At 46.9% G+C, this 25,008-nt stretch overlaps 1 protein-coding gene across 2 annotated transcripts in view; it reads right to left on the minus strand.

Moving 5' to 3' along the window:
• Positions 1-23,347, minus strand: part of LOC119449313 (protein O-mannosyl-transferase Tmtc3) — a 731,059-nt gene extending 707,712 nt beyond the window's left edge. For both annotated transcript variants that reach the window (XM_049666410.1, XM_049666409.1), the window contains exon 1: positions 23,112-23,347. In XM_049666410.1, coding sequence (XP_049522367.1) covers positions 23,112-23,171 — 60 coding nt within the window. In that variant the 5' untranslated portion in view covers positions 23,172-23,347. The remainder of the gene's footprint in view (positions 1-23,111) is intronic.
• Between the last annotated feature and the right edge of the window lie 1,661 nt (positions 23,348-25,008).

Raw genomic sequence — 25,008 nt, forward strand, 5'->3', positions numbered from 1 at the left:
GTTACATAAGCTGCAGTTGCCGGGAAGCTCTTTTGGGGTTCTCCAAAATTTTCGATTCCGCAATACTAATTCGTAAATCCTGGCATGCAGTTCACCTTGCGATGTAGTCTTTAAAGGGACACTGAAAGCAAATATTAAGTAAAGCGAAAGTGATAGATTCTCTAAAGCGTCAATATCGCGAACCTAAGTAACCGATAAATTGAGGTAAATGTAGGACAAGATTAGACACTTGCCCGATGACGAAGGCACTCCTCATTTAAATTCTCTCACTAGTACTCAACGACTCGTTATAAAAACATCATTGTCGCGCATTGAAAGACGAAAGAAAATGTTACTTCCCCTGTTCCATTTCATTTTGACAAAATATAACTCAATAACATTACCCTTGACAACGACACGGGTGGTCGAAAGGTTTCATTTTCGCTCGGCTCTGCGCTGCCCGCGCTTTCGCGTTTCAGTATTTTCGTTACCGCGTAGTGCTGCGCTGATTTTGCTGGCTCGCCAAACTTGCACAAATTGCAAGTAGCAGAGAATCCGCCTTTTTTCATTTTCCTGTGCTGCCCTCTGCCGCGCGCCGCTGGAAACGTTTTGGTAGGGGGCTGGGGCTTTCGCCGGTTGATTTGTGAACCTGCGCCCGTGTTAAGTGCGCATCGGTTGTGCCCGTTTCGTGGATTGCGAATAATTATTAATGGCTTCTGGGGGGCAGCATGTCGTTCCTGGAAGCCATGTAGCACCACGGCCGGGCTCGACTGGCGCGCGCGCTCGCTTCTTACGGCCTTCGCATCGGGGCTAGTTCATGCCTATCGCCGCTGCTTGGAGGGGGGCGCTGCGACCCCACCCTGCTCAGCTGCTCCCAGCCGATCTGTGCAGCGCGCGCAACGCTGGAAGATTGGGTCGGGCGCGCTTCTTACCTCACCGTGCATTCAAGAACAAGTCGCCTAATTGTAGAGGACGCGTAAATGGTTCATCTAGGCTTCTTATAAATGGATGCAGTGTAACTGTATTAATACATCGAGCTTCTTTAAATCCACTAGAGATGCATGCGCCGGGAGAACAACTCTCCGCCATCAAATGCATTTTGAGGAATGAAAATAAATATTTATTCCTCGTATGCACTCACAATGGTTGCCATACTTTCAGGCGAAAACTCTTGCGGACACAGTAGCTCACAAATGTGTCTTATTCACAATTACAATCTAAAGTGCTTCCTTGGCGGCTTGTGTATATAGGCCGAAGGCTTGTCGTTTTGGTCAGTCAGTTGGTTTGACTGATTTACAAGGAGTATTCTCAGAAACTTCTCAGATTAGCGGATCGTATCGCATGACTGTCGTCAACATCTTCAGGGCATCTCAAGATGGGAGCGCGTTGTAAATAGGGCTGGACTGCTCTTTCGAGTACTTCTAGTACATTCCTTCGTTGCAGGTGTTCGGAGTCTTTATCGAAAAAAAAAACGCTATTATTTATTTATTTTATAAATACTGCAATCACCATGCGGTGATTTTAGCAGGTTGGTACAAGCATAACGAATACATTGGTATGTACAGAAAATGCACAGGTTAATAAAGAAAACTGTTGTTTGAATAAATACAAAGCGTACAGGTTGGGCACACGCAACTTTACACTACAGAAGTAAAACACTGTCACTGCAAACATGGCACAAACAAAATAATGTCACTGTAAACATGATAAAAAAGAAGTTAATGTTGGCTCAGAGACGACGTCATTTTTTAGTTGGTTCCAGTCCACTATTGTGCGCGAAAAAAAAATACTTAAAAGAGTTGCTGCGTGAGGAAAAAAGAGTTATAGTGAAATAATGTATTTGCCGAGTAGCGTATCCGGAGGAGAAGGCTAGGATCTTTGTTATGTCCATCTTATAAATCCCCTTCGTTAGTTGATGCTATCTTGTCCAAATATCTTGTCCAAAAGCGCTAGAAACTCGGGCTAGAAACTCATTGCTTGGGAACTGGTGAAAAGAAACACCGGGTGTTTTCCCGGAACGGGACTTGCAATACGGAAGACAGCAATACACCATCACACAGCAGTTATATACCGATGTGCAATGAACGGTGCCAAGTCTTGGCTGTGGCCGCGTGTACTAAAGGCTGTACGACCGTCTTCAGGAGCCCACAAATTACTTCATACTGAACAACGCAGGAGTGAGGATCAACGGCGAATATCTCAGCAACCTTCGGTTTGCAGATGACATTGTCCTATTCAGCAACAATGGAGACGAATTACAACAAATCATTGAGGACCTCAATCGAGAAAGTGTAAGAACTGGGTTGAAGATGAATATGCAGAAGACAAAGATAATGTTCAATAGCCTGGCAAGGGAACAAGAATTCAGAATCGCCAGTCAGCCTCTAGAGTCTGTAAAGGAGTACGTTTATCTAGGTCAATTACTCACAGGGGACCCTGATCATGAGAAAGAAATTTACAGAAGAATAAAGTTGGGTTGCAGTGCATACGGCTACGGCAGGCAATGCCAAATCCTGACTGGGAGCTTACCACTGTCGTTGAAATAAAAAGTGTACAATCATTGCATTCTACCGGTGCTAACATATGGGGAAGAAACTTGGAGGTTAACAAAGAAGCTCGAGAACAAGTTAAGGACCGCACAAAGAGCGATGGAACGAAAAATCGTAGGAGTAACGTTAAGAGACAGGAAGAGAGCGGTGTGGATCAGAGAACAAACGGGGATAGCCGATGTTCTAGTTGACATTAAGCGGAAGAAATGCAGCTGGGCAGGCCATGTAAGGCGAAGGATGGATAACCGGTGGACCATTAGGGTTACAGAATGGATTCCAAGAGAAGGGAAGCGCAATCGAGGCCGGCAGAAAACCAGATGGGATGATGAAGTTAGGAAATTCGCAGGCGCAAGTTGGAATACGCTAGCGCAAGACAGGGGTAATTGGAGATCGCAGGGAGAGGCCTTCGTCCTGCAGTGGGCATAAATATAGGCTGCTGATGATGATGATGAACAACACTGACAAAGCACCGAATAAAATGCGCGGGAAAACGATCGTGCAAGCGCGAAGGCAAGCGCATGTAGGCGGAGCAGGGGAGGAAGATGATGATGATGATGATGATGATTTATTGGCATCCCCTTTGAAACGGGGCGGCGACAAATAGTCACCTAGCCTGCTTGATTTAATCAGGTATACTATACATGTTCTTTATCTTGCATTTTTGTATACCTATCATTATTTTTCTTTTTCAAAAATTTACCTTGTACCGCTGCCTATGATTTTAAGAGATCAGGTCGCATCCATCTTTTCCCTACTTTTTTTCCACCAGTACTCTAATCGTCTCTTGCTGATCTCTACGGCTGATCTGTTTATGTTTCCTTCCACTTTAAACCCAAGCGCTTCTGGGAGTTGCACGTTACCTACGGTTCTCGCTGGGTGGATCCCGTCGCATTCCATTAGGATGTGCATTCCAGCAGGATGTGCCATTAGGAAGGGTCAGGGTCGCAGCGCCCCTACCGTCGACGGGTGGCGAAACGTGCTGAGAAACTCTCCCATTGTTTCCCCGACGGGTGAGAAGGCCGTAAGAAGCGAGCGCGCGCGCCAGTCGAGCCCGGCCGTGGTAGCACTCACCAACTATATACATGTAGGGTGAGCAGGCCTGGAGTGTGCTGTTTTGTTTACAGTGCGGCCGATAAAGGCACGCTGAGTTCCGTCTGCCGTAGCGGCTGCTTTAGAGTTTGTTAGCGCTAACTCCTGCACATGCACCTCGCTTTTTTTGTCATTTTTTTACACATTCTTTAGACATTTCGCATAAATAAGATGTTTTCGAGTGCGCAGCCTTCCGCGTCGGATTTAGCAAGCGATGCACTTGTTTACATCGGCATCTACAGCCACAGATCGTTGTTAGCGTCAAAAAATGGGGGAAAGGTGCATATATGAAAAGGCGCTGATATGAAAGAATGTCGAAACGTAGAATAAAACACACATATCTGATCATATGAGCCGCGTTGTTCCATCGTGAGACGAGTCAGTATGAGCGGCTGAGCCACTTAAACAATGGCGGCTGTGATCCAGTTACAAATATTGCGCTGTTAATTTATTACTGATTCTCGCTTTTCTTTAACTTCGCAATAGTTAGCTTGCGCGTGTCATAAAGCATTATTAGAGCAAACTGTGCTTGCATAAGCGCTCATTTAAAGGCGGTGTTGTTCTACTGCAAAAACGCGGATGCCATCGCTGACACCGTTGGTATATAACTGAGCGAAGCGGCTGTTTATGCTGCTGTACCGCATGTACCGTCTCGTTTCGGGTTTGACGCAGAGATAAAGAGTACATCGCAGGAATTAAGGAATGTGTCAGTATGCCAACCCGTAAAACCCCACCCATCTACGTCGCGAATACGACCAGCAGCCTACGGGAACGGTGACGTACAGATGTTGGCACAGGCGTTGGGCACAGCGCTGTGTCCCCGCTTGCAGCTTATTGTTTACGCGGCGATCGAAGCGAAGGGTAGTTTATTTCAAATCGCTAAGGCTAGAATTGGACTATAAAAGCCGTTTCCTTCATTATAACTTGCTTACTTTTCAGTACCAGTCCACCGGTAGCGGGTGCGCGAACTCGACGGCGCCAGGCCTAACCTTCTCTGAACAGGATCAACATTGCCTCAAATTTATGTGCACGGATTGAGAGGGTCGAATCTTGTGCATTTCAACTTCATGGGCATGTCTTGACTCACTTTGAGCGCGATTATTTATATATACTAACGAAGCCGTTGCGGCTATCGCGTTATCGGTTCGACGGCCAATCGCGCGGCGTTCGGCCGAATGATGGTCGGCACGCTGATTTTATCGGTGCCGTCGACAAGAAAGCCCATCGCAGTACGACAACTCGCGCTCGTCGGTTACGCCTTGTAGGCCTGGTATGATAAAATGGTCTCAGCGACACAGTGCTGAATGGTCGGCCAATCGTAGGCGTGCGCGTCTTGTCGGTCTTGTATAGACCCAGTGTTACCGCGCCTTGAACGAGTACGTGAAGTCGGGCCACACGCTGCCACTACCAGCAAGCGAGAACCGACGCTGCATGAAGTATTCGTCAGCGACGTGTTTTTAAGTGTCGTCCAAGTGTAACACAGGGGTTTATCGATAAATTTGTTATTACAGCTATCAATGCAAGGCTGCAACTACGTGGTTCCCTGTGCAATCTAGACGAAGCCCTCACCGCTTTCTGTTAAAAGTGGAGTTGCAGTCTTATGCTATACGCACGTTTTGAATTGAATTGAATTGAATTTATTTCCAACATGTTTACATACAACATGTTTGAGGTGTATGGGAGTAAAAGCCGCTAAAAAGCAGCTTGACAAAGCTCCCAATCCCTATTGTGTTTGGCAGTGCAGGGCAGAAAACACAGAGTACATTGTTAACAGCAAATAATTACAATGTCGTCAAAAAATGAAAAAAGAAACTGAATAAAGCAGTACAGTGCGGCAACAAAAGTAGAAATACAACCATACGAGACATTTGATACTAGTGCAATTTCTCTAACAACATTATATTGTATCAGAAAAAAAAAGTTCTGGTATGCTTTTAAAAGAATAAGAAGTGGTTATATTTTCCTGCGTAATTTTAAACTTATTTAAAATATATGGTAATGCATAACTGAGTGTTTGGAATTCATAATTTGTGCGCAGGTGTGGAACGTGCCAGTGTTCATGACATCGTGTTGGGTAATTTGTGGGATTTTCATGTAAGTTAGCGATGTCTCGAAGCAACATATTGTTTTGTTTTACCTGCATTTTATAGGACTTAAGAATACGGAATTCATATATTTTTTCTACTTCCATGATACGGTATTTTGAAAATAGGGAACTTACATGTGATGTAAAAGGTACATTCAGTATAGCTCTCATCGCAGCTTTCTGCAATATTAGAAGTTTGTTTTTACAAGTAATGGTAGTGGTTCCCCACACTAAATGACAGTAGTTAATATGCGATGTGAAAAGAGCATGATATATTATCATCTTTACTTTAATTGGTAATGTCTGTTGAAATTTTCTTAATAGTCCTACAACTCGAGCTAGCTTGGTGGTTATCAAATCAACATGATTGTTCCACAACATGAATTCATTAAAGTAAACACCTAGTGTTTTCACGGTACTCACTATTGCTATAGCGTTTTCACCAAGGGTTAAGCTGAGGTCAGTCATAAAGTGCATATTTTTTGGTCTGAATATAACGGCTTTAGATTTTACTGTGTTAATTGCTAATGCATTTCTTCTGGACCACGCGTGAAGTTTTGCAAGTACATCATTACCCTTACGAATAACCTGCATCCGTTCCTGAAAGAAATATGCTTGTGTCATCAGCGAAAATGATGTAATCAGCCTCATTATCTATTTCCACCAAATCATTTATGTAGATATTAAACAGTAAGGGCCCCAGTATGCTTCCTTGTGGGACCCCGTGGCTAATTGATTTCCACTGGGAACGAAAATTTTCTAGGTGAACTGACTGAGTGCGATCAGTCAAGTAGCTGGAAAGTAGATTAAGCGTTACGTCGCGGACGCCATACATTGAGAGCTTCTTAATCAGAGTGATGTGATGTATCCGGTCGAAGGCTTTCGAGATGTCTACGAATACACCAAGGGTAAGTACTTTGCGTTCAATATTATTTAATATTAATTCCTTCTGTTTAATTAGGGCTATTTCTGTTGATAAGTTTTCTCTAAAGCCGAACTGCTTAGATGATATAACATTGTTTCTTTTTAAAAAACTGTTGAGGCGAATAAAAATTATCTTCTCCAGCCCTTTGGAAAAGATCGGAAGGATCGACACTGGCCTGTAATTGCTAAGCACGTTTTTAGGACCACTTTTATAAATAACAATAACTTTCGCTTTTTTCATCGCTGATGGAAAAACTACGGAGCTAAGTGACAAGTTAAATATATGAGTTAGAATTGGGGATATGACATCAAGTACATGAAGAACCGGTAACAATTTTAAGCCAAATGCATCTTCGCTCCTGCTTTTTTTTCATATTCTTAAATACTGTTAGTACTTCTTCATTGCTTGTAGGCAATAATACGATGGAGTCGCACACGTGATTGTTAATATAATGTAGCGCACTAGGATCATGTGAACTGTTAACTAATGTAGTAAAATAATCATTAAATTTGTCGGCTAAATGAGCACCGCTATACTGAGTTCCGTCGATTTCGATAGCTTCAGGTGTTTTATTCGAAGTTCTATGAAGTAGGCGATTAGGCTTAGCCCAGACTTGACTTTGATCGGTTGTGGCATTGAACATAGAGATATGGTAATCATCCTTAACCTTTCTCAAGGCAGAAGTCACCTTATTGCAGTACGCTTTGAAGGCTGCAAAGTCACCTGGATCACGGCTTTGTAAAAACTTCTGAAATAGTTTATTTTTATAAGAGATCATATGAAGGATGGCTGGTGTCATCCAGGGCTTCCTAGCTTTTTTCGGAGGGTTGACACATTTGTAGGAAATCTTATCTCGATATGCAGAAATGAATATATCCAGAAATGTGTTAATCGCCTCACCTACTTCTGTTTGCTCGAGTACTGGCTCCCAGTTTTTATCTATGATGGCAGCCCTAAATGACCCAAGTGATTCAGAGTTGATAAGCTGTGTCGTCATAAAGGGTGTTTTTTTTGCAGTATGTGTTTAAAGCAGGAACTTTACACACTAAAAACACAGGAAGGTGGTCACTTAATGCATAGTTTAAAACACCGGTGGACAAAACTTCAGTTGCCATATTAGTGATCAAAAGATCAAGAACTGTTTCTGATGTAGGTGTGACACGGGTGGGAACATTCACTACATTAGTCAGTAGATACGATTCAAGAAGAACAAATAATTCATTAGTTCTATTTGACGTCTCCTTAATATCGATATTAAAATCACCACCGAGTAGTACATGGTAATTATTAACATTCGCAAACTGAAAAATTTCCTCTAGATAATGAAAAAATGATTGGACACAACCTTGCGGCGGACGATACACCACAATGAATAGGAATTTCTTATTTGACAAACACAACCCCTCATAATCAGCAGTAAGAATACTGAATCGATCAACATATTCGCAGTGCAAACTGTTGCGAACAAACAAACACACACCACCTCCACGTCTATTTACACGATTGAGAAAAAAATGAACTATAACCAGGCAAACTAAAACACTCAGAATCATTAGAAATCCACGTTTCTGTTAACATAATTCCCGTGAAGTCAAATGTGAATTTTTGTAGAAACACGTGAAAAACATCAAGTTTTCCACGGATTGACTGGGCATTTATATTCAGCAAAGATAAGCAGTCAGAACCACCAGCCAATAGCTTGTTTATGTCGTCAGGCGTGAAGTTTATCCCAGTCATACTCTTACCAGCCATTTCTAAAGGGAGCACTTTACTCGGCTAGTGTTCTCAAGTCCTCATTGCTTTGAATCAGATGTGCAGTTTCTCCAGTTTTCTTTCTCACTAGAACCTTGCCATTTCGACACCACACATACTGATACCCAGAACGCTCCGCCCATTTTTTGGCAGTTTGCAGTAGCTGCCGGTTTAACAGAGTCAGGTTTTCTGTTACTGCTACTTTAGATTTAAGTTTTCTTAGGTCCTTATTTTTCTGCAGCCAATTGTCTCGCATATCCTGGCGAACAAAGCGTACTATGATACCTGGGGTTTTTTTGGCATACAGGGAAGTCTGTGCATAGCGGAAACATCACTTGGAAGTAGGTCCGGTAGGCCAACAGACTGGGCAACCTCATTGACTTTGCAAAGCAAGTCCTCATTTTGAGATTCTGTGATGCCATGAATAACTATATTTTGCCTGCGGCTTCTATACTCCAAGTCATTAACAGTCCTTTTCAGGACTTCAACTTCCTCAGTGTCACTGCGGGATTCAACAGCCTCAACGCGTTTCCGCAGCTCTTTCAGTTCTGCGTCATGTCGCGACATGACATTCAACACCTCATCATACTTGTCCGACATCATACTAATCGACTTCTCAATGTTGTCTACTTTCTCTGGGAGGCTTTCCATCTTCTCTAGTTTAGCTTGGATAGCAATTAGCACTGCAAGAATGTCACCGTCAGTTCGGTCGTTGCCTGAGCCTCTCAAACGGGATGAGTAACACTGAGGACAGTTCCATGTGGCAAAGAATGCTTCTGTCTTATTCTTAGCCGCCGCTTCCGTAACACCGGAACATTTGCCCAGGTGATACGATTTATCGCATACCGAGCATTTCATGACAAGGCTGCTGTCAGACACAGTTTTCATGCACTTGGGACATGTCTTATCAGATACCGACATTTTTCAAGCTCAAAAACGGACACCACCACAACAGTCAAGCATGCAGCACTTTGGCAGGGAGCGGCAGCAGATTAAAGTGCGCCTCAGAGGACTAGGACAAGTTAAAAAGACCAACCTGTAACGAGTAGAGACCAACCTGTAACGAGTAGGTACCGCACCGACGTCAAGCTACCAGTGAAGTTTCAACGAGGTACACAGCACGAGTTTTCACTTGCAGTAGCGCGCGTGCGAGCGCATTTTTTTTTTTTTCGGGGGACGTTCCCCCGAGACGGGGCCGCACGGCCGCGCGCGCGACCCTTCCAAAACGTTTCGCGACTAATCCGCCAGGGCAGGGCGCATGCGCCGTAGCGCCGTGAAAAAGGCGGATTCCACTTCCACGTGATGTGGCGGAATGCCCGAACGGTCCGCGCCACTTGACGAAAAGCATCTGCAACGGCGAATCCACCGCTCTGTCTTGGCTCGGTTTCTCCATAGCCGTGCGTCTGTGCTTTGTGCAAAAAGACCGTATCCCCGTCTGTCGTGCAACAACGGCAGCAAAGGGCGGTGATGGCAACGCCACCGCTCCCCGGTTGTGTGGCGGAAGATTGGAATAAAACATTCGGAGATGCAATTTTCTCGTAAACTTTCTCTTTTGTTGGCACAGAACAAGCGTTGCCAGGTTTCTGGATTGGTATTTGCCTTTGGCGTCCCCTTAAGCTGGATGAGTGGCTGCATGTGTGAAGCGTGCCTGTCCCGCCACCTTCCATTCGCCACAATAATTTCAATTTCGCTACCGCTTTGTGTTTTAAACAAATTACAAAAAAAGATTCATACCTGTCTCAAAAAAAAAAAAATCTGTCAGCCCTTCCCCTGGGGTGCAAATGGAAGACCAGCGAAGCTGTACTATGGTGGGAATTATGTATTTCGATCCAATTACGACTATTAGGATGTATTATTATTATTATTACACAATACTTATTATTAGGATGTATTATTATTTGAACTATTAAATAATGAGAAATATATATGATCCGGTGGTTTTAATTTATTTAGTGACCACAGGGACCATGGCCTTATGGTCGCTACGGTACACCGCCGTAAGGCGTGTACGGCAAAGGTTGGCACGTTCATCATAAACACGTCACCAACGCCGCGCGCGTTCGGTGCGAACGCGGGCAAAACGCCGCCGCCGTCGAGAACAGTTGTGCGCGTTGTTTGTGTGACCGCCCACAACCTCTGTCAAAACGCTGGCTACGTGACGGAACGGCTAAGCGCCGTTGTCGACACTGGGCTTCTTCGATTTTCGGAGTTCTGGCAGCCCGTTGGCAGCCAGACGGCAGCCAGCTAGTTCCGGTTTTGATAGGAAGTCACGTGAGCTGGGATCCCAAGACAACCCGGAGCTGCCCGAAGTTTGCAAAATCGAACGCCGGGACAGCGCTGGCCGCGGGATAAATGTAAACAAGCTACCAAGATGGCAGCGACTGGTGTGGGCGGCGCGCGCGCGGGGTAGTCGGTCCATTTCTGCGTTGCCACCGTGAAAATATACAGCTGTATTCGGGAAAACCATCACTTTTGCGAGAGTTCGCGCGACTGGGCATCTCACTTTGCACAGCGTAACAAACGGCCTGCGACGAGACTGATGCGAAGACGCAAAATCGCACGTAAATAATCGCGCTAAAGCGATCGCTCGAGGATGCCTCGAAGAGGTCGGCCACCGGCGACATTTGAAGTCATTTGACAAGACACGAAAAAGCGGGTACGTCATTACGCGTAAAATTTCGTGCCGATCGACATACTTGAATTCGATTTCAGAAAGTTTGTTTCGGTTGATAGTGCTCCTTTCAATTCTGCTCATGTGCTGAAGGAGCTGGGGGCTGCGGCTGGCGCATGAAAATGCACGCCACCTGTGACCATTGAAAAGCTTTATCATGAGAGCAATAATTAACCTAATATACGTGTGGCCACTACTCATCTCAGTGCATTCCTTTAACATCAACGGCAGTTTCGAGCTGCCACCCAAGCATACGACGGATAGACGGAGCGAACGTGGGCTAGCTGCGACGCCTTCGCTATATATCTGCAGAAAAATGATATCGCCGCATATACGCGAGCGATGTGAAAAGGGATACCACTAGAGAAATATGAACCGAAAAGGCACCGCGATGTGTGGGAATTGAGCGTCTACAACTTCGCGAACAACTTGCGCGGAACACGATGAAAATACCATGCAAGCATAATCGACAGCGCCCACGGTTACAGCGCCGCGCGCGCTGTTTACGGTGGGAAGAATTCACGGCGCGCGCACGCACGCACGCACGCACGCACGCATGCACGCACGCACGCACGCACGCACACGCACACACACACACACACACACACACACACACACACACACACACACACACAAAAGAAAGCTTCAAATGGTTCGCCGCCGCTCGCAAGGCGGAACGGTGCGTTAGAACCCTAGTAAGATAACGCTAGAAGCAGCGCAATCAGCGATCCACGCACCGCACCGACGAGTACGGGAGACGAAGTCCGAAACCACAACAACCGGGGCGGCGCGCGCTCGACGCAAGCCAGGAGCGAGGTGAAAGTCCTCAAGCGCCCGCGCTGCCATGCGCGCTGCAATCCGTCGAGTCCCCACAAAGATGGCGGCGAGCGCTCATCGCCTCTTTTTGTCGTCTGCTAGCCAGAGAACTTCCAGAGAGCAGCCAGAACAAAATCGTCCTGGCAGGTTCTGGCAGCCCGCGGGTAGCCAGAACCGTCCAGCCCGAGTAAAACGAACGCGCGGCGGAAGTGCGTCACGCGGTCGGCGGAGCAACCCGAGAAAAAACGAAGGCGCGCTGGCTGGCTCTGGCAGCCCGCGGGTAGCCAGAAGTGGAAAATCGAAGAAGCCCACAGGTCGGCGGAGCAACCCGAGAAAAAACGAAGGCGCGCTGGCTGGCTCTGGCAGCCCGCGGGTAGCCAGAAGTGGAAAATCGAAGAAGCCACTTGTTAGGGGAGGGGCGGGCGAGAGCCCAGAGAGAGTCCACGGCACAGGCGGTAGAGGCCGGCAGGGCTGCGCGCATGCGCCGCAGTGGGAGAGCGGGCACGCATACACACACTTAGAGTGTACTAGAATATGGACCATTTTAACACGAAAGTGTTTTATGCCGGGGTTCACCAAGACTTCACTGACGTATTTCCGTCACGGAAATACGTCATAGAACATAATACAAAGAAAGAAACCAGAAGAAAAAGTTCCACAAACATGCAAAATTTGGGAATCGAACCCACGACCTCTCGGTCCGCGACGATAGATCGCCGAGCGTTTAACCCATTGCGCCACAAACGCATTTGCAGAGAGCTACACAGACGCGCCTTATATATCTAACACTCCTCCGTGTACCCGCGCTCTTGTTCGGGGCGGTGCCGCCGCCTACGAGCAGAAAAGAGAAGTACTGCATTATGACACTAACGCGCACCGACAGTGAACGCTTCGGTGGTCTCACCACTACGACGCCTCGATGCCAGCATTCGAAGGGACGCTGGCATCAAGAAGCACTACCAACGCCACCTAGGTGGCGTTGGTAGTGGCGTTCACCGTACTCAGCACAGCGGAGCGTGGCCTCCGCAATTAGCTCTGAAAATGGACCATTTTTCTACTACACTCTACACACAGTCTAGGGTGCCTCGATGCCCCCCTCGCCCACCGCACCCCTTCCACTGGGAAGTCGCGTTTGCTCTCCGCCGTGCGTTCGCTCCCCGTGAAAGCGCGCGTCCCTCGCCCTCGCGCGCTTTCACTCGCACATACCGCGGCGCCCCGAATCGGTAACACTTGTCACCTATACTGCGAACGCCGACTGAGTTTGAAAGCAGCAATCTCCGAAACACTGCAATCTTTACTACCTTTCTAGGCGACCACGGTGCTGTGTAGGTAGTCCAGGAAATTATTTAGGGATAAAATAAATTATAGCTAACTATCCTCACTGCAACCATTACACGTCTCGAATAACACAATTAATAAAAACGAACCTTTTTATGGCAACTATCCTAACCATTAGGTAGGCAAAGTATCGCCATCTCGTGGATTTGCGTGATGGTGATTGCGTGACACATACACTGGACATATTTTCGGTTGGGCCCGGCATAGAACACTCGTGTAAAAGCATTTGGCGTTGTTTTAAGCAAACGAAGTGGGCGCAGCGTTATGTAAATCTAGGAATTTAGCGACTCGTCGTCACTATATGCAACCCCACCACGAAACAAGGATCAGGTGCCGTGAAATATCACTCGCCAGTATATACACAAACATTGAGCAGAACCCATCTCATGATGACTGTCGACAATAATACGTTTAGCGTTGAATCAATATAGCGACACTTTCTAAACGAGTTACGTATGAGGCGTGTACTCCAGCGGGATTCCTCTTTCGCAGTTGGATGATGATTTATTGGCATGCCCTCTCAAACAGTTACCTAGCCTGCTTCATTTAATGAGCTATGCTATACATGTTGTTCATTCTAGAATTTTTGTATACATCTCCTTAACCTTTTATTGCGATAGCAATTATATGGACACTTCAACCGGATTTCTGCCGGATTTCGCCGTAGCCGTCGCCGTCGTCGTCGCCGTAAGGTTCCGTATAGATAAAATCTTCACCGCGCGCAGTATGCCCGAGCGGAAGCGTGCTGGGACGCGCGCTATCACGGAGAGCGAACGCACTCAATCTCCCACGCGCAAGCAACGAAGCGGGAAGCCAGCGCCGGAGGGAGCGGGGGGGGGGGGGGGGGGCGCACTTTTCCTCTGCCAACAACCGCGCTCGCCGCACCGTCTCTTAACTCCACACGGCTCTGACCTTTATGCACTATGCGTTCGCCGCTCAGTTTCTGTTGAAGCGATAGACCGCACGTACCTTCGCCCGCTGCTGCCAGCGTTTTGACAGTCGTTGTCTGCAGTCATTCAGTGTGATCTATTCATGTTTGTTTGTGCGCGCTCACACCACGCTTGTTCATTCAGTTAGTAATAGTCGGGCCACATTTTCCAACGCACGCTACACATGTAATGCTGCCCGGATCGGCAGTGCAGCGCTACAGGTGTGTCCCTTCGCACGCGCGCTGCCCACGGGAAGCGCTTCTCATCAACACCACCGTTTCACACGCGCCTTCTCGTGGTCATCGAGTCTCTCTTTATGTCGGTCTACTTACGCCGCAGCACACCTGCTTACTTAATCAGTTTTTTTTATTCCTTTTTCCCCTTCAATACGTCTCCATCTACACTGTACCGCTACCTATGCCTGTAGCAGATCCGGTCGTATCAATCTCTTCCCTGCTTTTTTTTTTTTTTTCACCAATACTCTAAACGCCTCTTGCTTATCTCAACTGCTGACAGGTTGATGCTCCCGTCCACTTTCAGCCCAAGCGCAGCTGTAGGTTACCTACGGGTCTCACTGGGTGAATCTCTTCGCATTCCATTAGGATGTGCTGCAGCATACACATGCCTCATTTTGTTGCCATTTTGTTGCCAACTCCCGTATGTTTGTGTCCTTAGGCAACCAGCTCGAGCCTCAAATAGAAGGCACTGCCCTTTGTGTTGTCGTAGAGATTTTCCCTTCTAACTTCTTTCTTCCCATTCCTGTAAATCTCCGTGTCATTTTTGTTTCCGTTCTTTGCATCTAATTCACTGTCCCTGTTTCTCGCACTTTCTTTCTGATGACTCCCTGGCTGTCTTTTTACACTTTCAATTAGTAGTAGCATTGTACGAATGACGATGACTGTCTTCTTATGTTCGGTCTCCACTCCTGTAATAGCCCGATAAGCCTCACAGTAACTATAAATGAATATATGAATGAAACACTGAATAACTCAAAACACAGTGCGTCTAATTCAACATTCGCAACACGTATATTCTTCTACGAACGGTGGACACTATCGCATATGCTATTAACGACAATCAACAGGAGCGCAGAATATAATCAGCTTGTAGCAGTAATTCATAAAAGAATTGATACACTATCATATCTCTGAGCGTGTACGCGCACGTTTCCCATTTGGCATCAGGGCAATTTGCGAGACGATCACGTCTCCCTGTTTCGCGGCTTGCGATCGTGTCGCTGTGTAGGCGGGACATTTAATCCTTCCTTACACAATGAAAACAGAATACTGTTAACACAGAAGAAAGCACGCCGCATGCAGTCTATGGGACGGCACCTGAACCGAGCGTCGAAAATATCACTAGAACAGCCGTCGCCGTTGCGATATTTTGTCTGAATAGAGGCGGTTCGACAACAAAGAGTCCAGCCGAAAGTTGGAAGAGCACCGAGCAGCGAAATGGGTCCGACAGCGCACAGAGCGAGTTATGCAAATGGCGGGGTGCGGTCTCCAACCCAGACGGGCCGGCCATACCGGACGCCGGCGCCCTGCAGGCGATAAAACATGAGGGTATATATGCTGAGGGAGTACGTTGAGTCGACCTCCAGAAAGAGGTATTCTTCCCTCTTGTAGTACTTATTAGAGAGTAAATGCGGTGAATAGCCCAGAATTGGTAGAACCTAGGTCTTCCCTGAACAGCGCGTAAAAGACAGGATGAACATGCAGCTGTCTCAACAGCCGTTATTCTATCGAAGTGCACGAAATATATACATTAACACTGCCAGCCATTCGTCATGCGCAAACAAGCAACTAAACCAGTTAGACTGACGTCATGGATGACGTCTACACATGTGTCCAAGAGATCTCAATTCTTCTTCGGATAAAACGATCGAGGGAGTGCTTAAACAGACGTCATATAAGCCTGCAAACTTCTCGTCTTCTACTGTTTCTCAAGTCAGACGACAAATGCGTCTGCTCTAAATGAGACATTCCTTCGAGAAACGCAGACAGCCACACGCACTACAACGAGCAAGGCGCGTGCACTGGGTCCCGCATCGCACATATATTCCTAGCAACCTGTTTTCAGCTTAAACTATTCAGATCGATTTCTGATGACCTAGAATGATGGAAAGTAAGGAAAACGTTGATTCGTTGACGAAATTTAAGTGATTCTTGATACTAGCTGACACAAATACGTTTCGGATCTTTCGGCGACATATTGAGCCGTAAATTACCAGTAAATGGCAAAATCAAGTTGTTTCCCTTGAAACTCAGCAAGCACGACGCTTGTTGGGTCTGCCGTCGTCGCGGCAAAAAATAAACTACTGCTCCTCGTAGTTCTGCGCTCGTTAAACGCGGCACAGTTTACTTGTGTTTTATCGATGCACTTAAAAATGTCGCAGTTTCACCCGAAAGGCGAAGCATCAATTGCGATAGCAAATTAGTAGAGAGCTATACGGAGTAAGGATAGTAGTTTTATCCGCTGTATAAACTTGGACATGCAGCAGCACCAGCAACGCGCACAACTGTTGTCGGCGCCGTCGGCGTTTTACCTTGTCGCCTCGCAACGTTTTTACATAAATATGCATTTGGTGCCGCCGCTAAACGTCGCCTCCCCTCCCGTCCCCCCACGGCCTTAATTTGCGCCGCTACTCTGGTAGCAGTGATCTTCATACTGTCACGCCATAGTGACGAACAAAAACACAGTAGAAAAACTGTGAATCACGAAACTAACTTCTTTATTGGGCGAGCCTGTGCCCACAAAAGCACTGACACTCGAAGCACGACAGCGGCGAGCGCACATTATATAGGCGGTCGTCCAAATTTCTAGGGTTCCACCAGTGATCAGAGAGCACACGGGGATAGCCGATATATTGTGATCGACATTTAGAAATAGAAAAACAATAAATCCGGGCAGGCCATGTCCATTTCGTCTTCTGCTGAAGTTCTGATTGGCTGGGCTGGAATAAGCGTCAGGAGGAGACAGGCACTCCAGCCAATCAATACTTGAGCGGCAGACGAAATGGACATGTCCACTATATACTTACAGAACACACCCCCGCGATGTGCGGGTCAAGCCCATCGGCTCTTATGCATGACTCGTCGAAGGTTCCAGCGCCATCACTGGTGCTCGCATACCTTCCAGAAAATGCAACACTATTCGATTACGCAAGCTTCAACGGGAGCAGAAACTACGATGCCGTTCGAGTAAATTGCAAATCATGCACGCGCGTCTTGCTCTGACAGCCTTGTTACGTTGTTAGCGGGTGAAATGCGGTTATCAGAAAAAAGGATCACTAAGAACACGTGTCAATATGCAGTAGTAGCAATCGCACAATCTTACAAAAAGGTGCGCCGACCAAACTACTCCCCCAGCCTCTGCCAAAGCCGAATACTCTCGCGCGCACTCTGCGCGTGCTTACGATGCCATCTCGCCGCACGTGCCACGTCGTCGTTCATTTTTCATGTACAATTTATTTACGTATTTATTGATTTCTTTCTCTTTTATTCGAGACAATTTTCATACAAATTGGCTCAGGATTATTCAAAATACCCTCAAACGCAAATGCATTGTACGTAGAAAGTGGGTAACAAAGGAACGTTAAGTTATACAAAATAAACGGTAATGCAAAGCGATTAATGCAAACTACAAAAAGAAGGAACGATAAAACAAAAACCTCGGAATACAAACAAAATAATTCGGCAAATGGCACAGGTAGGTACAGGCCCGTAGCCACGAATTTTTTTCGGGTTGGGGGCACTTGCTGAAGGCCTTCACTATGTGAGGCCTTCAGCAATTCAGAATTTCAGAGTGTAGAAATGTGTATGTGCGCGATGATGTATGCACAACTTTACTACTGTGGTCAACCCGCGATGAAAGGTGCAGGGATGAGGTCGGCGTGTAGATGATGATGATGGTAAACTTTGTGAAGTAAGCATAAGCGAAAAACTTTTCTGCGTAGCGCTAAGTGAGACAATGATAAACTGGCTTTCACTGCTTGATGTAGGAAAATAACTGGCTAGTATGAAACGACAATGCCATGAAACAATGCCTCACTTCTGAACTCCACGCGCATAATGACATGTGTGCAGAAACGTACGAGTGTACGGAGTAATTAGGCTACAGTGGCTAGGTGTGCCGACCGAGCGTAGTTCACCACTTCTCCGCATCATGATGCAGAAGTGGCGCTGCGGACAGTATAACGGCTGAGCTGCGCGCAACGTCGGCTGCGCTGTGTAGACGAGCTGCGTGTTTGATAGTATCGCTGCCTCTGCTCTAGCTTTGAAGTACGCGTTATACAATGCCACTTTGAGCAGTGTAGGCAAAGCCAGAATGGGGAATTTGTTACTGTCGTCTAAGAAGACACGATATGCTGAAGTCAATTTTCTAGCTTGGCGATTGGTCCCATTTATTGGTATAAACGCGGCGCTCCAACCCATTGCATTAAGTACGTAGATGCATTTTTTCCATGCATAAAACCATACTGCAGTGGTTTTATACGGTACATGGAAACGTGCTTACATGATATTTAGTGAGTTATAATGTTTCAATTTCGAGAAATCCAGCTATTGTGTTTATTGCTGCCTCAGTTATGGTATTCAAATTGTTACGTGACGAATTGTGTTGGTAAGTGCATATGGTTCACTGTTTGGTTGCAATAAAATAAAGCAATACGTCTTGGGCTAGATTCATGAATATATTTAAAATAAAAGAAGCGCTCTCATAACTTGAGTCAGCAGACGCACCAACATAAATAGCCTAGCACCAGCAAGGTCGCAACGTTGGTCCACCACATCATAACATTATTCACAGCACACGCCTCCGCTTCAGGTGATTTCTCTTCGCCCTGTTGCTTTCGCGCGCGATGTTCTTACCCTTGACAAGAAAATAAAGGCGTGTAATTGAATAGAACTTCACAACACCGTTTGTCAGCTCTTTCTTGTGCCGCTCACAGCCGATCAAATTCGGAGGATTCAGCTGCAGAAAGGATGCAAAGTCGGCGATACTGTTCCTTCGTAACTCATTTAAACTGAAGCACAGATTGAAGGCGTCTTCGAGCGACGCTACCAGTTTCTTTAGTGCTTCAGAAGGGAGCAACAGCCCTGACCTACTCATTCTGTTGAATTCAGTAATGTTCCTGAGCAATCGCAGAAGCTGGTTCTTTGCAGGAACTTTGTTGCTACATGGCCTGCTATATAGAATATAAGCCTAGAGTCACTTTTCTTTTACCTGTAGCAGCGCAGCGGTGCTCGATGTCGCAGGCGCTGAGCACCTCCATGTGCGGCTTGCAAATTTCCAATGTGGAGGAGCTCATCGACATACGCTTTTCGGTGTATGGCTTGCTCATTAACGTCGCCGATACTGAGCAAGCTATTCAGTAGCCCGGGGTGAACATTTCCGCTATCAGACAGCGGAACACTTCCGTTGTATTTCTCACAAATTTAGAGCCTGAAGCCCGACTTGCAGTTCGGAGCGAAGCGTAAGTCTCCTTGGTGGTCTTCTTTGGTCGAGCAATGCCGCCGCTAATCACGCCGGTCATTTTTCCAACCTGGAACATTTCACATCGCTTAGGAACTTACAAACAGTACGAGAGACGCGGATCTCTTCACCTTTGAAACTGACACGAACAGACGACATACAACTATTCCAATACGGGCTTTTTTTTTTTTTTGCTCGCCGCCAGCCACCTTTAGCAGGCGACGCGCGCTGCGGAACCGTTCTACTGACCGCAGCGTCAATTTTGCGTCATGACGCGGAGAAGCGATGAACTACGCTCCAAACGCGCCGGTCGGCACACTTACCCATCTAGCCACCGTAATTAGGCGCCGACTGGTACGTTACCGAAATTCTGGTAATTGTGATTTGTAGATAATGGATTTATTTTAAATCGCGCCATTTTAAATGTATATAATGTGTACGAAGGTGAAATGTGGTAAGTAACGTGTGCCTTGTAGAACAAGGCGAACGAACCTTAGTGGTGCCTTGCAGGCGCTCTGAAAAACCATTAAATGTTTGCTAGGTGATGTTCTCGACGCTGACTGAGGAAGTAAAACCTTTGCTGTTTGCTAACTGCTGAGCATATCCAATTGAACTTCCGTCGAAATAGGGCGTGCATTTTCTAGATTCACCCTTCTTGTTACGACCTACTGCAAGTAAAGAGCAAATTTGCACAAAGAGAGGACGCGACCGAGACACTAACTTGAACGAATTGTTTTATGTGAAACAGAGCGCCAGTGTTATACCGGGTATTTCTAATAACAGTTTAAGAAATACTTAAATATTGCCGCTCTCCAATAAAAGAGCGGTTCCTTCGGAGACAATGCGTCAGCGTTGCCGACCAGGGGGTCGCGCATGATACCGGGTAATTAGCCGCTATATTAACAAAATCCAATAATTAACTTTTAGGCTTTCAGTTTCAGCGGGCTCATTATAAATGGGAAATCGAAGCGAGCTCTCCGTACAAAGTTACATTAACTTTTGGATCTGGAGAAATGCGATTACACCCGGTACTGCAGCGCGACAAATTTCAGCTATCAGAGCGCGCGAAACCGGAACTGGGAGGATGACGTCAGCATAACGTCTACTCGTTGCAGCCTCCCAGTTCCGGTTTCACGCGCTCCGATAGCTGAAACACGTCGCATCCTTGAAAGAATGAAATCGCGAATAAATTGAATAGCCACAAGTAACTGCTAACGTGCACGTTATGCACCAGACCAAAAGTAACGACGACGCGCTGCGAGAAAAATATCAGCCGAGAAAGGATGCGCGCCGGTGCGATCTCAGAGGCCACGACTGAGCACTGTCGGAGCGCATGCGCACAAGACACACACCGCAAGCTAAGCAATTCTTGGGCGACAGCGGCGAGTGTGGTCGGCGATCCCCGAGCCAAACTACTGAATCCGGCCGTCATTTGCGCATCTATCGTCGTGCATTTCTGAACAGCGTTGGCAGCGTGTTGACCGTACCGGGTCTTTAGAACAACGGGGATACGCGCTACTGAGAAGCTCCGGATTATTTTTCGTCACCCGGGGTTCTTATTGTGCAACAAAGCGCAGTACACACGAGCTTTCTTACGCATCTATGAGCCGCATCGCTGCCGCCAAGTTTAGCAACAATGAATGCGCATTGATTTGACGCACTTGATGATTTGACACGCGGTTATGGGTACACTGCTTTGGAAACAACGCAAACAAAGCTCAGACGTCGGGTTCTCTGGCCCCACGTGCTGCGACACTGCTCAGGAAATGCCTCAAAGGCAGGCACACTTATACTAAGGCCCGAATTATGATGCACTGAGGATAAAAGTGTCAAACGTACATATGTCAAGGTGCCGCCCGCTCCACTGAAATAATGACGAGGACGATCATTAGTGTATTTCTCAGAGTCCTCGCAATGGCAGACTAATTAAATTTCGACTGAGTGCACCGCCTTTCACGTGGCTTTTTTTTCTCTCCTTTTGTTTTATAAATCATTAATATCACCGGCGCAAAACACATATACAAGTCCCTCAGAGACTACAAGCCCCCATTACGAGGAAATAAAAACTGTTCCTACAACATAGCTGACGGTTGCGCGGCACGTCCAACATACAGTGCTAGGTTTTCAGCGCGAAGGCGCGGCAACAAAAACTAAAATTAAATTTTGGGGTTTTCAGTGCAAAACCAGTATCTGGTTATGAAGCAGGAGTAGGTCATTCCTGATTAATTTTGACCACCGTGGGGTTCTTTAACCTGCGAAAAAATCTAAGTACACAAGCGTCGTGGCATTCCGTCCCCAGCGAAATGCGGAGGCAGGCAGTCGAACCCGCGACTTCGTTCTCAGCAGCGCAACGCCATCACCCCTATGGGCTAGCAAATCCACTAGGCTACTGAGCGCCAACTATCAGCTAGCGGTCGCTCTTGACTCTCGTGTTCCCTCAAATAGCGCTATAGCGTGTCAAACACAACGTCGACATACGGTGAAACTTGGCACTGTCTTTAGTAAAGTGGCCGTGCGTAGCCATACTCTGCAGTCAGAATCTGACTGCACTGAGAGATCAGTCAGCACTGCAACAAACTGCGCTCGTTGGTACACGCTCATGCTCGTCTTACATACGACACGGAAAAACAACTTCCGCTTGGTTTATCCAAGACACTGCTCTCGTCTACCTTCTTGTGTTCCTACTTTTCTTTACCGTGTTCACAATTACACATGCAATCCTGTTTGATCTGTAATGCTCACGAAGCTTCTGGCATCACCCACTTATTAGACATGCTCTTGTTATGAATGAAACACTTATTAGTTTGCGCACCTTCGCGTGGGTCTTATTCTTATTTTTCGTCTCGTTTCCTGTGCTTTGTGTGTGTGCGTTTATGTGTATAGACGCAGCGCAAGACAACAATCGACTGGGCACACGGAGTGATCAATTACCCTGCAGCCAATGTCCTTTTTTTCCTTCCCACTGCTGGAGGGAATTGGCAAAATCAAATCGCGTACACAAAGATGCAAACACCGTAACTGGTGTGAATATTCATAAAAGTGGCGTGTATTTGGACAGAGCATTAACTTCGTTATCGAGGGCGTAAGCAAAAGTGACAGCGACCATCGCAAATTTTATGCAAAAATACTCGATCTAGATGCACCGTCGTGCTCTTCTCTGTACTCTTTGATACGAGCGGAATTCACAGCTGAGCGACAGACGACAGATGTGACGGACACCAGGCGATGCTCATCAGAGCCGAAGGGCGCCAAAACAACGCTTGAAAAAACCGCGCGTCCGTCAGACACACGATAGAACACATGTCCGGAGCGACAATGGAGACAGCAGCGTCTTTAGGAACTGAACTCACCGCTGGTTGTTCACGGTCCCACACTCGAAATCAACCCGTGCAAGAACCACCGAGTATGAGGTGTCAAGGCAGGGAGTGAGCACGGGAATATATCGAAGAACGCGAGTGGCAGCGAGAGCTCGCATGTAAACAAACAGTCCCCTACTCCTCACCTTTGAAGTGCTCGGAGCAGTGTGGCTCCGCCGACTTAAATCGCCGGTCTTGGCCGTCATATAGTCGGCCGGGCAGTATCCGCACAACGCACACCACCACCAACACAAGCTGCAGTAAAGTAGGCGCACGCAGACGATCACTGACCACTCGCAACAGAGATTCACCACATTCCGACGACGGACCGGTCGCGATCAGCCGCTGCAGGACGCCATCTTGCAAGAGACGGAGAGGGATGGAATGGAGCGGAGAAGTAAAAAACACACACACACACACACAGCAACGCAGAGAGAAGAAACCGGTCGGCGCACCGCCGCGACGCCGCGTGGCGTCGATGCTCACTAAACAAACACGAAAACTGCCACGCAGCTCGGTTTCGGTTTCGATTCAGCGCTTCCAAATGGTGTAATGTGAGCGCTTTGAGGCAAATTTTACCAAACGCTCGCTGTTCCTCCTGGAGCTGCAGCTAACGTAAGGGCATCACAGCCCTCGTGGGCAAGGCTTAATAAAGAACACTGATGTAATCTTTTTTTTTTTTTCGTGTTTACACATTCCGGCAGAAAATGTATCAGAAAACTGATACATTGTCTGCAGAAAGCATCTTTCTCTGAAATGTTCACTTCTTCTTTTCGAACGGGTGGATTCGCCTACTGCGGATGCTGGCAAACTATTGCGAACGCTCTACGACTTCGTTGTGGACAACGTTGGTTGTGGAGTCGGGCATCGCTCGCATTATGGAGAGCGGAAATATAGCGAACTAGAATATCTTGTAGCGGAACAATTCACGACGGCTGGCCCACTTCATCACTTCCAAGCCTGTCTATCTCTCTACCTGTAAGTTAATGCGCATACTTAATGAATAAAATATTCAGAGCCGACAGCCAAGCTGTACTTGTTGATAACTGTATTGAGTTATAAATGGTTAAATGCTATATTGATTGAATAACGACACGTGCAACTTCGTTGTTGTTATCGTCTTTTATTTTCTCTTTACTTTGTCGCTATGGTAACCATTGCTTTGTGGTCACTGTGATGTACTGCGATTGGTTACCGATGCTTTCGCGCCCACTCCCGCCTCCGTTCGCGAAGGCGATCCTCACGGGCACGCTGTCGTTTTTCATCGGTCACAGAGCGGCTATCCGACGTTTTCGGACGACACGCATGCGGCTTTAGCGGCTTCCCGTCGCCTTAGCGCCCATTCACGCTGTTGCTCACGCCGGCGCTCTTTCCGTGCACGTTCTTCTTCTTCAGTACGAACTACGCGCGTCCTGCGCATAGCAAGACCAAAGCACAACTGCTGGTAACGTCGCTAGAGCGATGCCGACGTCACAAGAAAACGAGACACCGACACTGGTGGGTACACAATGACGTTTTTTTTTTTTTTTTATTTCGACATCCACTCCGGAGCCACGCAGCACCGCCGGCGTGCAACGGGCTACTGTGGATTCATATTGTCGACGCGATTTTTTTTCTACACACCTTGTCAACGCACGCATGTTGGTCAGAATCCCGCCATATACACAGCTTCAACACGCGATCGCCTGCCCGCTTCGCTAATGGAGCCAAGTGTGTAACTGTGGGGTTAAGAAAAGCTACCTTGAAAAGCCTCAGTCCTAGCTCAATGTAATTTTTCAGTATTGTCTGCATATACGTTAACCAATTAGGGCAATCTTATTTTTGATGAAGTTGTTGTGAATCACTTTAAAGTAACTCATATCTTTAACCTTACATCATTTCGCCACCTGTGCCAAGGCACTTATACATAAACGACATATAACCGCCACCGCAAATTGTTGTTATACGCGCACTTTTGTCCGCGGACGCGATCCGCCCAAGCCTTGCCATGTACTACAGCTCAGCTGTGAAACTTGAACATCATCATGACGCGCTGTCCACGCG

The sequence above is a fragment of the Dermacentor silvarum genome, chromosome 4 (assembly GCF_013339745.2).
Source record: "Dermacentor silvarum isolate Dsil-2018 chromosome 4, BIME_Dsil_1.4, whole genome shotgun sequence".
NCBI lineage: Eukaryota > Metazoa > Arthropoda > Arachnida > Ixodida > Ixodidae > Dermacentor > Dermacentor silvarum.